The sequence below is a fragment of the Bactrocera latifrons genome, unplaced genomic scaffold (assembly GCF_001853355.1).
Source record: "Bactrocera latifrons isolate USDA-ARS-PBARC rearing strain unplaced genomic scaffold, ASM185335v1 scaffold_270, whole genome shotgun sequence".
In the NCBI taxonomy this organism is placed as follows: Eukaryota; Metazoa; Arthropoda; class Insecta; order Diptera; family Tephritidae; genus Bactrocera; species Bactrocera latifrons.
Window position 1 is genome coordinate 19,727 of NW_017536297.1, and position 12,882 is coordinate 32,608.

At 37.8% G+C, this 12,882-nt stretch overlaps 1 protein-coding gene across 3 annotated transcripts in view; it reads left to right on the plus strand.

The window, feature by feature from the left end:
- LOC108969968 overlaps positions 1-12,882 on the plus strand; it is a 30,656-nt gene that overhangs the window by 12,453 nt on the left and 5,321 nt on the right. The window contains exons 3-6 of one of the 3 annotated variants that reach the window (XM_018935023.1): positions 1,417-1,561; positions 3,534-4,289; positions 5,690-8,048; positions 8,275-8,511. In XM_018935023.1, coding sequence (XP_018790568.1) covers positions 1,417-1,561; positions 3,534-4,289; positions 5,690-8,035 — 3,247 coding nt within the window. In that variant the 3' untranslated portion in view covers positions 8,036-8,048; positions 8,275-8,511. Of the gene's footprint in view, positions 1-1,416; positions 1,562-3,533; positions 4,290-5,689; positions 8,193-8,274; positions 8,512-12,882 lie in introns of those variants that run through there. The other 2 variants (XM_018935024.1, XM_018935022.1) reach the window with 2 other exon arrangements.

A 12,882-nucleotide genomic window follows, 5' to 3' on the forward strand; every position in this document is an offset into this window, starting at 1 on the left:
CCAAATTTTGGGAATCTGTTGAAAACTTCTTCTGCAGTGACTTCAATGTCATGATGCGTGTGATGCAACGGCAGGCTGATCAATCTATCTTGAAGCATGTACATACGTCCTCAGCCACGTTATCATGCGGCGAAGTGTCGAAAAGAGCGTTCAGAGCTCTCATTACTCATAGGAAGTGTGCAGAATATGCGAAGAAAACTACAAATTATGGGGTATAGGTCGATATCGCAGTTCTTCAACGTTTCCCATGCAGTAGTCGGTAACTTGTTGTCTTTTGACTGTTGCTAGTGATCAAGTTCACCTTTGAGCTTCAAACGTCGCACGACGTTGTCTATCAAGCAGTCAATAACTTTCTTACTTCTTTAGAAAAGCGCGTCTTCAAATCTTCGCCGATTGTATCCAACAGAGAAATGTACACTTGGACGTTGTAGTATTCTTTGTAAGTTCTCACGCAGAAGTTTTCGTGCTTTGTTTGTCGGCCACAGATTCTTAGTTTTTTTCGTCAATTTTCAGTTCTGGCGCCATTTTTTTTGTGTCTGTATAAGTGTTATCTTATCTATCATATTTGATTCTTTTGCCAGATCGACCAATTCTTTCTGAAGAATCACGCTGAGTGAATGAGTAGAATACCACATAGCCGAAAAATGCCCATTATACTACTACCACTACAAATTGAGAGGTGAATTGGTAAAAAATTTTTTCTGTATGTTGGTATTCATTAGTATTTGAAATACTCGTCGTTTCAGGAGGTTCTAAAAGTGAATTCTTAGATTATTTGTGATCATTTCGCCACATTTTCAACTAATATCGTGCCACAACCATCGCATTCACCTGATTTACCTACGTGTAAATTTTGATTATTCAGCAAATTCTCATGACCGGTCCACTGTTTCGACTCAATTGTGGATATAAAAGCTGAATCGATGAAAGCTCAAAATGGTCAAAACGCTCGATGTACAATTGTCTTAGCTGTCAGCTGTTGGCTTTCCCTAATTTCCCCCCTGTGAATCCGCCATTGGATAAATCAATAACGAAATATACAAAAAAACAAAATTACATACGCGATGGTACGATAGGGCTTTATAGTAGCCGATGTCAAATTTTGGGTGATGTTTTTAGTACCACCAAGAACATTACCCAAAATATGGCCATTAATATCGTAGAGAAATGTTTTATCAACTACATGTGGAGTATGTGTGTGTGTGCACACATAATCTGTCATTTACACTTCTCTTCTCAATTGTCGTTTAAGTAAAATGTTTACATTTGGCAAATTGTTCCCATTTAATTGCAAGAAAAATGCAAGCATTCACGAATCCCTCCTCATACAATGCAACTTGTCAAAATATTCCATGAGCTTATATGAATTTGAACAAAATTTCTGAAGAAATTTGGTTTTTTTCTCTCTATTTGCAGAACGAAAAACTTCGAAGAGCATAATCAAACATTGATGAAGGAAATTGAAAGCGCAAATATAGAATTGGCAACATTGCGCGAAGAATGCAATGAACACAAGTTCGAGAAGAAAGCACTCAAAGAGGAAATGGGCACAGTCAATACGGTGCGTAGAAGAATTTTTTTTATATGTGTGTGTGCGTATGTACGCGTTTAGCTGCTTTTGTATGTAACTATGCGCGAATATGGTAAACGTTCGTAAGCGGATTTCAAGTCAATTGTTAACTTGGAAATTGTTTGCTTTGTGTCTTCACTCACACAATTACAATGTGCATCGTCATGTGAGTGTGTTTAAATATCACATATGTATGTACATATGTATGCACACAAATGTGGTATGTGAGTATGCTCATGTTTTCATTGGTAAAAAGTTTTGGTAAACCGGAATGACAGGAAGCGTTGATGCATTCCTGCATTTCTAGCAGAATATTTCCAAGTGTCGAAATTTCACTTGAAAGTCATTGAGTTGATTGAATTTGCTTAAAATCATATTTGGATAGAGGGTGCGTAAGTGTTTGTAACAATTAAAATGTAATAAATTCTCATTTTATTTCTTTGAGTATTTATTAGAAATTAAAAAAGTATTTCCAGAAAAGAATGATAAAAATCGGCAGTAATTTAGCTCTCTTACTTTTATGAAAACTGTTTCTGAATATAGTTTTTTCAACAAATAAATTTTCCCCGAATTGTCCTTTTTGACCATTAGACCAATAATGCGTTTTAATCCCATTCTAAGCCTCACTGAATTTCCTTACTTATTCATGCTGCGAATTTTTGAGTTGAGGGAACAAAAAATAGTCATAAGGAAACAAGATTCTTCTGACACCTGTAAATTAGCCTATATTAGAATTTCCGATCGTGAGATCACACTTAGAGAACTACTTCATTATGCAAAGAAATTCCTAAGGACAGAAAAAATCTTGCAGTTACCCAAAATTCATTGAGTTAACGTGAGAACGCATATCGACTAATATCGAGGGACGATGGTATATGATCCCCAACTTTACAGTTGTCAGCCACATTTAGATCAGAAAACCATTTGCGCTTTAATAACAAATGGAGCGTTACTTTTACAAAAAGTGCTTTCGCGAAGAACTCAAACGTTTTAGCACAAGTACGTTGAGTGTCAAATTTAAATCATTACTGAAAACACTGCATTTTTTCGGTCGAATTTGGTCAGAAAGAGACGGAGGTGTCTGACGACTTGGAAAATATTCAAAGTAATTGAGGCTTTAGTCTTTAAAATATAGCGAGACAAGATTATCAAATAAAGGAAAGTGCGCCGAATGTTTAGCTAAATAGGTATTTATTAAATGATCTCATCTGGCGAAACAGTAATTATACTCTGAACAGGGTACATTAAGCTTATAACGAAGTTTGTAAAGAATAAAACTCCGGAGATTCCGAATCAAGTGGTTTACTCGGACAACTGACTAACATCTTCTTCCTTGTTAAGTAACCTTAAATCTATTTAAAGGCTATTTATAAAATTGACTGGATGTAAACCATTGAACAATTATGCTCTCAGATTTAGTTTTACATATATAATATATACATGTACTTCCTATAAGAAATGAACCTGGGTATTATAGTTTCGATGCAGCTTGTTCATTTTAATTTTAAAAAAATAAATGGTAATTCAGAGTCAAAGATAGAATCTTAATTCTAGAATCTTATGAAAAATTAAAATAAAGTTACATCTTGCTAGTTTTTGTAGTAATTCTTGCAAAACTGGTCTTATTTCTAGTTCATATCTTACTTTGCTTCAGTTAAGACCTGCGTCTCCAGTTTGCCAAGATCACAACGCATTTCATATCCGTTTTAATTCTTTGAAATTCATTTTAAATTTCGTACCAAATAAATGGTGCCAACCTGTATTACGTAGCAATCTATTGGCAATGATGAAGTGAAAATATTTTTCCTTAATTACAAAAGGCCTGCACATATTCCCACAGCCAGCATGATAACAGGAGGAGTGAACACACTATTCGATTAAAATCGCACACACACTTACGCTTGTCTTATGTTGCTTGTATTTGCTGTTGCAACCAATTAATCACACTTTTCTACATTTGCAGCTCTTTAGCCAGATGGTGATGGGCTTCAATGGCGAGAATAACTTGGATATTGATCGACTGACGACAATGTTAGAGGAGAACCGCGGCTTGCTCAACGACATGGCAACCAAGGAAGCAAATTGCACCGATGGCGCAACGTTGCCAAAATTATTATTCGAATTAGTTGAAGAGGCGGGAATGACTGGCAAGTCCGTTGAGGACAATCGTAGCCCAACGCCTACGTCAATTGTTAACACCAGCGCTGACGAGGAAGAATACAAACTGCATAGAGATACACCCGACCATGGTGCACGTCATGAAAGTGAAGAAATGGCGTCCGCTGACACCGCGCAACTGGACGCTGCAGCGGCAGCCGACCGCGACAATACCAACTGTAAGACTGAAAAAGCTGGCACTGCTGTTGCCACAGCCACTGCCACTGCAGCCGCTTGGTGCGGTAGAAAACATCATCGTAAAAGTGCCGGCAACCGGATGAAATTACCAGCAGCCACTGCCGCAACAGACTGCACTGCAACGGCAACTGCTGCATTGAAAACCCATGAACCAGAAGTTATGAGTAAAGTTGCAACGACACAAGAAATTATTGGTAACTTGCCGAAAGTTTGGAAAGTGCTAATGGAGCTCTTAAGTCACCACAAAATCGAGCGGGTGCAATTTGAGGAGCATGGCGCCAGCGAGGATTGCTACAAATCCGTTGAGACGGCCAATGGACCAAAGGCGGAACTGAGCGTCAGCAAGACATATATTAAGTTAAAGGTGAGTGTAATGCGCGTGCCACACTTTGGCTGTATAACGAACGTCTTGTGTTGGACTGTGAATTCCTGAGTTTGGGCATGACGCGTCAGTCAAGCTTGTTAGCAGGCACTTCCGCTTAGTAAATGCTGTGGCGCAACGCTGTGAAGCTATGTAAAGTGGCCGTTGCACTTAACGACGTGTTGCGCTCAACTTTGAACATTTTTCACTTAAACAGTTTTATGGACCCCCTTCAAAGTTGCACTTTTCAGGTTGATTATTTTTGTCAGGCTTGAGTAAATTCAAATGCTCTCTTTTCATTACAAGAAGACTTTAGTCCATTTTGCGCATGCTGTGATAGCACTTAAATGAATTGACGATAACATGCGGTTGAATACTCAAAAGGCACTTTATAAAAGTTGATGAAGTTGTTAAGTAGACGTTTGGTACTTTTAATAGATCACTTAATGTTTAAATGCAGCCAAGAGCAGGTCGTAAATTTTATGAAATGACATGTGACAATATACCGTGAGTTAATCAAACACGCAGAGCGGGAGTTTTCTTTGACGTGATCTCGATAATAAGAAATAATATATTAAATTAGAATAAAGTTAGATTAAAATATTAATAATACATTTATATATCTCTAAATTATAGGAATTTGAAGTGAATTCCCGACTTCCGTATTTTCTTGAAGTAATTAAATTATCCTAATGAACTTTCAAACTGACTATTTAAACGTTAACGTAAGAGCAGCTTATGATCAAACTGAGTCGTGATAATTATATCAATTTTCAATTCCCCCACCTAATTGTACTCGTACTATATGGTCATGGCGTTATTTGTTAGAAAATTATCGTCTTCTTAGCATTTTCGAGCAATACCCTGCAGTATTGTGAGTCCCCCATTTCCCATAGCAGTGTAATATGATCAAATAGAAGGTTTTCATTGAGTTAGGTTACGATTGTTTACGTGGAGAAAAGGTCTAAGATTATTATATTATTTCGTGTTTCAAATATACATAATTCAAATATTATACGAACCGAAACCGGAACATTTGTCAAGTACGAGGGAAAGGTAAAAAAATATAATATTTAATTTTAGTACCGAGCCAACTTTGATAATATTAGGTATACGGGATTTTGGTAAGGTGTAAATAAAATTAATCTGTTTTTGGTACTAAAAAAATAACTGATCCATTTAGTTCCTTTTATTATTAGGGACTGTTGGTAATAAAAAAATACCAATTTCGGCCAATTTTATATGGGATTTGCCATAAATGTCGCGCAGTTTCGATATTACATTTTATTTTAATACCTTTGTTGGATTTTGAGTTATCTACTGTTAACCGATTTTTAACTTGATATTTAAGTGACCAACTTTTTAATATCGTTTTTTTTATGCTTTTTGCTTGCCAACGATAGGATCTGATATTGGAGAAAAAATCCTTGGTCAAAGAAACGAATCGCTTGAAAACCTTAAATTGCCATCTTGAATATCGATTGAACGAGCAAGAGAAGCGCTTAAGTGCCGTTAGTTTGGAGTTGACAAAAACTTGGCATTTAGTTGGCAAAATGCAACGTCAACATCGTCAGCTGCACACACAAGAGCAAATATTGCGGTATCAATTGCAGCAAAAGCGGCGCTTACTAACCGAACTGAAAGACGAGTTGGAGTATTGTCGGCGCAAATGGGCGGCCGCACGTGCCAAAAACGATGAGAGTCAAGAGCAGTGGAATGATTTACGACGCGAATTTGCATTACGAAAACTAGAGCATGCCAGCAATTCAGCCGAAAGCGGCTACAGTGACTCAGGTCAGGCTTCGGATGAGGAAATAGTAGTCGCAGCGCCTACAAATTTAACCTCTGACGTTGAGACGACAACTTCAAATGGTGCAGGTGGAGGTGGTGGCTGCGTTGGTGGAGTTGGAGGAGCGGCTGCAGCATGTAGGCGTAAACGTTTGAAGGAAATGTTCGAACATTCGCGCAAGATAAAGCGCATGCAAAGCACTTCGCCCGGACGTGCAGGTGATGGTAGCGCTGAGATAGTGTTACGCTGGAATAGTGCGCCACCAACCTGTGGTTGGCGTGACAGCAGTGAGGCCAATCCAGGCATGGCCGACGTGTACTGCGATGAAGATAATAATGCTAGCGGAGGTGATAGTGAGTTTGCCGGTGCAGTCGATTTGACAGGTGTATCCGCAGCCAGTCGCGGCGCTATACCAAAGAATATTGTTGTACGCAATAGACACCAGAGCAGAAGAGATGCTGTGGACGGGGAGGGAACTGACGTAGTCGACGTGGGTGGCTCGCGAGGAGAACGAGCCGAACGTATACAAAGGCTGGAGGAACAGTGTAAAACGTTGATCAAGCGTGTACTTGAGACATCTGATAATCGTGAGCGGTTAGAAGTGCAGCTGCGTAGTTTTCAGGATGAGATCGCACCGGTGCAATATGCGGTGCCACTGAGTGATTTCTTTAAAAAGAAACGTATTGAACGTATGACTCGCGCAAGTTCTGTCCCTGTTACTGGTACTCTTACGCCGAGAGAAGAAGAATATACGCGTAAGCGCTCAGAACGATTAGGTCGTTTGGAGGAAGAGAGCCGCCAGCTGTTGTCACGCATTAAACGTACGTCCGATCGGGGCCATTATCTGCGTTGTTCTTTGGATCGTTTGCGACGTGGACCCAGTCGTGAGGGAAGTTTCGAAAGTAATACGGAGGAAGAATCTAGCAAAATTGAAGAAAAACCAACATCTTCTAAGCTGAAAATGTTACAAGAAGACAAGCAAATGGATGATGCAAAAACTAAGGCCCAAGAAGCGAATGAAATAGAAGAGCCCGAACCACAGATAAATCTGAACCCCTTGACAGAGAATGAAGAAGCTTACACGGCCCGACGTTCGGCGCGTCTACAACGTTTGGAAAATGAGAGCAAAGAATTATTAAATAGACTCTCGCGCAATAATGAACGTGGTCAGCAATTAGGCAATAAGTTAGATGCATTGCATGAACATCACTTCGATGTGCATACGAAGCTGGTGGAGGAAGCTCCAGTAAATATATCATTACCACCTGCAGTTCCGAAGGTTAGTATTGAGCAACGTTTAGGAAATATCGAACAAATATCATCCAATCGTATGGAACGTCTACGCATTCTCGAGGAAGAGGGCAAAGAGTTGCTTGATCGATTAGCTGGCACGTCGGCGCGTGGTACGGAGATGATCAATCGCATAGCTGCGCGTGAGCAAAATCGCCAAGCAACTGCAATGGAAATGGCTGATAGCGAAATACCGGTTACCCCCACCACAGATAAAGTGTCCGATCCCGAAGATGAGTTTGCGGCGGGTATGGAGGCATCAGCGGTAGCATCCGTCTTGCCTACGTTCAATAATGTCGCATGTTCTAGTATTGTGTCGGAGGAGTTGACGGATCGCGTTACAGTTATTACAACACCCAGTCAAATTGCTGCGAAACGGGGCGCTATTCCAAAGCAACCGCGTACGAAACCTGCCGGCTTGGTGTTGAATGCTGAAATACGCGCCAAGGCTGCGAACAATAAAGAGCAGAAACAAAAACAAAACAAACAGACAGATGGTGAAAGTTTGGAGGATATGGTAAGGCGTCTTCAGCAAACGCCATATCCGGAGGAACAAAGCGTTGTGAATGAAAGCGTTGATAAACTAGAAAAAGAAGAAAACGGTGCGAGCGACATCAAAGAAGATGGAACTGAAAAAGAAAATCCCAACCAATGTGGAACCACGGATTAAAATTCAGAATTAAGTAAATAATCGTATATTTCGATCTTTATGAACTATTACTCCAAATAATTTGTACTTGATAATTGTAATGAAAGACTTATTTTTCGTGTTCATATATATGTTTATATATTTTTCTTAACAAAGAGATTAATTTTTATGCATCTTATTATACCAGTGTATTTTGTGAATGGTTAATTTCATACTCATGACTCATTAATATATAATATATAGAATTTTATCTTTCTTAGGCAATGTCATTATAAACTTTTGGAATGGCTGCGAGCCGCGAGTAACAAATGTGAGACCATTTAGTCTAAAGGAAGGAAAGTTGTTTATTACTTATCGATATGGGTCCAGTAAAGTCCATAACGTTGGCGCTCTGTTTTGGATAACGGTTCAATATATAACATATTTCAGAACAAACTACTATTGACTATTCTATGACATTGAATATTTTATTTAGCACAGTACAAATTATACATACAATATCGTTGTATGTGGCCAGGCGTTGTCCTGATGCAAATAATTCATTCGATATTATCCTAAGCCAACCAATTCTGGACTATGACTTCTTTTAGATGGTCCGGTTGTTGACACTAATGGTCCGAATTAGGGGGTCAGTAGGGTAATCTGGCTTGTTTTTTTGACTTTTTTTTTAGTCCGATCGGAATCATGTCCGCGAGTTTAAGAAAGTGTGTTTTGAGAAAAACGCGTTTATAGTTTGAGATGTGCACTCCGAATGTCGAGAGGTATTATTATGTTTGGGCATTCGTCTACCCTACTGACCCCTTAAGAGTTTGGCGTCGGCAGCAGGTGATAGATGACAGATAGACTACGACGGTTTTTGCTTGACGTTGGCCTAGTTGACCCACTATTCATAATCAGTGACAATCCGGTTCAGAAATGGATGGATTTTGCTGCGATTTCCAAATGAAAACTCAGTCCATGACATTTTTTTCTTTAACTATTGTGTCACCCATGAGAATTAGTGCCTGTATTATCATACCAATGATATTTTATACCACCAAAAAAAATTGATATTTTCACTTGAGATTTTTTGTTTGAAAATTAAGAATATTTCTGGATATTAGGTCAATACAAGGATAAATAATAAATATTTTAAACAAAAAGCAATACAGTATGTTTGGGACATAAGGAGGTAACTTCTTTAAAATTTCGTGAAAGAAATTGTTTTTGTACAAGATGAAAATGAAACACCAAAAGATTTAGTTATTTGGATATTGTGTGAAAAAGTATATGTACAGAAGTTATATAGTAGGTCTTTTCATTTCCTAAAACTTTGCTGTATCACTTTCTTCTATAGGACTCATAATTTCGACGAAAATCGGGTTAAACCATTCTTAACCCTTAAAAATTCAGCCAATCCTTCCTTTTCCCTACCACAGTTCGTTCTTAATGTATGCTATGTTTGTAATGCTTATCTTTCATTTCCGATGGCTTTCAATCTGCTACGAATTTATTTTTTGTTTATCCTGGCCTAATTTACATTTTCAAAAAATTCTTTGAAACGAATTTAATTGTTTTTCGATAGGTTCATACAATATTGTTAAAACATAATTATCTCCTAAGTCCTCTATAAAGTAAAAACATGTAAATACGGAATTTCGAAAATTTTACCCAAAGAAGAATGCTTCCCTATCTTTTTGGAATTATTAAGTCATACAGACATAAGAGGACTAAAGAACCGCTAGATATGTTTTTAGTAGTATTTGATGCTATCGAAGACATTAAGAAAATTTAATTCCACAGTGCAAAAACTGTCAAGCTTTTGGACATACAAAAAACTTCTGTGGTAAGCTATCGAGGTGTGTGAAATGTGGAGGCAAATATCATCAAATACCGTATTTGTGTAAAGTTTTATTCCCCCATCATCATTGATTCCTAATGTATATATTATACAGAGAAGGCATCAGATGGAATTAAAAATAGCATTATATTGGAAGAAGGCGTGGTTGTGAACCGATTTCACCCATATTTCGTACATGTCATCAGGGTGTTAAGAAACTATTATGTGCTGAATTTCATTGAAATCGGTAGAGTAGTTCCTGAGACATGGTTTTTGGTCCATAAGTGGGCGACGCCACGCCCATTTTCAATTTTTAAAGAAAGCCTGGATGCAGCTTCTTTCTGATATTTCCTCCGTAAAATTTAGTGTTTTAGACGTTTTTTGTTAGTCGGTTAACGCACTTTTAGTGATTTTCAACATAACCTTTGTATGGGCGGTGGACGTGGTTATTATCCGATTTCTTCCATTTTTGAACTGTATATAGAAATGACTGAAACAACTCTGTAGAGTTTGGTTGATATAGCTATAGTAGTTTCCGATATATGTACAAACAACTTAGTATGGGGCGGGGCCAGGCCAATTTACCAAAAAAAATTACGTCCAAATATGCTTCTCTCTAATGCCACCCTTTGTGCCACTTCACTTTAATATCTTTATTTATGGCTTAGTTATGACACTTTATAGGTTTTCGGTTTTCGCCATTTTGTGGGCTTGGCAGTGGGCCGATTTTGCCCATCTTCGAAATTAACCTTCTTATGGAGCCAGAAAATACGTGTACCAACTTTCATCATGATATCTCAATTCTACTCAAGTTACAGCTTGCACGTACGGACGGACGGACGGACAGAGAGACATCCGGATTTCAACTCTACTCGTCACCCTGATCACTTTGGTATGTATAACCCTATATCTGACTCTTTTTGTTTTAGGACTTACAAACAACCGTTATATGAACAAAACTATAATACTCTCTTTAGCAACTTTGTTGCGACAGTATAAAAAACTATTATGTCCTTTAATCAGCGGCTTAACGCTCTTGAGTACCATCTACAATTTATTGATGAACAGTGACTCATTGAGAATAATGGTCTTTCCAAAAGTAAAAATGAATTAGAAGTTATTCTACACGACAGATATTAATATATGTACATATGTCTATTATCTGAAACGCATTTCACGATCCATTCATTTTAAAAATTTAAAAATTATGAATTATGTCACACACCACACCCGGCAAACTCAGCACGAGGAGGGAGTGCTATAATTATCAAAAGCAATATTGAACACTGCGAGGAAGATCCGATTAAGACGGAAGAAATTCAAGCTACAACAATTTCAGTTAACACAATCACCTATTGTATCTTATTGCTCAATATAGTCCACCTAGACATAACATAAAAATAGAAGAATAGGAAGGTACTTTATTGGCGGCGACTTTAACGCAAAACATACTCATTAGGTTTCTCGTTTAACTACAACAAAAGATCGAGAACTTCTTAAAGCTATACAAGCAGTTGGAGCAATTTTGTTTTTACAGGAAGACCCACTTATTGGCCTACAGATAGACAGAAATTGCCAGACCTTCTTGACTTCTTTATAGTTAAAAAACTACCGAATGTCAATTTATGTATTAAAGATTGCTCAGACCTAAGTTCTGACCTTTCCCCAGTGATACTAACTCTGTATGAAAAGCAATTTATTTCTACCGCCAAGCCAACGTTATGTAATAAACACGCTATGTAATTGGTATAAATTTAAAAGTATAGTGAATAAAGTCGACCCAAAGCTTAAGCACATATTGACTGGTTTTAAGTTGGACTGTGAGAAACTAAGACAATTTGTCTTCTAAAAATTTTTCGTTCAAAACTTATCTTTTTAAACTCACAGCTGATAAGTCCACCGACTATTCACTCTGGAAAGCTGCAAGAAATATTAATAAACAAATAAAACATGTACAACCATTAAAGATAAATGAAACTACATGGGCCAAAACGAATGAACAGAAAGCTGCCGTATTTGCAAATCATTTGAGAAGCACATTTACGCCTAACGATGGGTATGAGATAAACTGGGAAAACAATTGGTTGGATCCACACATCAATATTTCTCCAGTTACTATTAAAGAAATTAAAAATCTTATCGGGAACATAATACTCAAAAAAGCACCTGGGTACGATTTAATAATTGTAGAAATATTACGCAATTTACCAAAGAATTGTATAAAAAACTTGTAAACATTATAAACAGTGTTTTATGCCTAAAATACTTGTCATCGCTTGGGAAAGTATATGAAGTCATAATAATACCTAAGCCGGGTAAGCCAGTACACGATGTTACATCATATAGACCAATTTCGCTGGTGCCAGCTTTATCTAAAATCTTTAAGAACGTACTCATAATAGGCTCAAACCAATAATCGCTCATAAACACCTAATACCAACACATCAATTTGGCTTCCGGGATCACCATTCAACAATTGACCAGGTACAAGGAATCGTTAATTTTGTTGAAAATACAATCGATAAAGAGAACGTTTATACGGCGGCCTTTTTCGACGTGTTTCAAGCTTTGGACAAAGTCAGGCATACGGGTTTACTGTTCAAATTGAAATACATGCTACCCAAACAATTTTGCTTCATACCTGAAAGATAGATACTTCCGCATTAAAGAAGAGGATGCATATTCAAACTTGCAACCGATAGAAGCGGGTGTTCCCCAGGGAAGCGTGTTGGGGCCAATGCTTAATTTGCTTTTTCTGATTCTAGTTATATGACAACGACATTTGCAGATGACAAAGCTTTGTTAGCAGCTGGAGATACAACTTCAGTATCTAGTCGACCAGTGCAAATAGCACTCAACGAAATTACTAAGTAGGCATCTAAGTGGCGCATAAAATTAAACGACACCAAATCAATTCCTGTCGACTTTACCTTGAAAAAGCCTTGTCCAATTTATATAAATAACATTCCTATACCACATCATAACAGTGCTAAGTACCTAGGTATCACCTTAGATGCTAAGCTACGCTGGAAAGACCATGTCGAAGAAA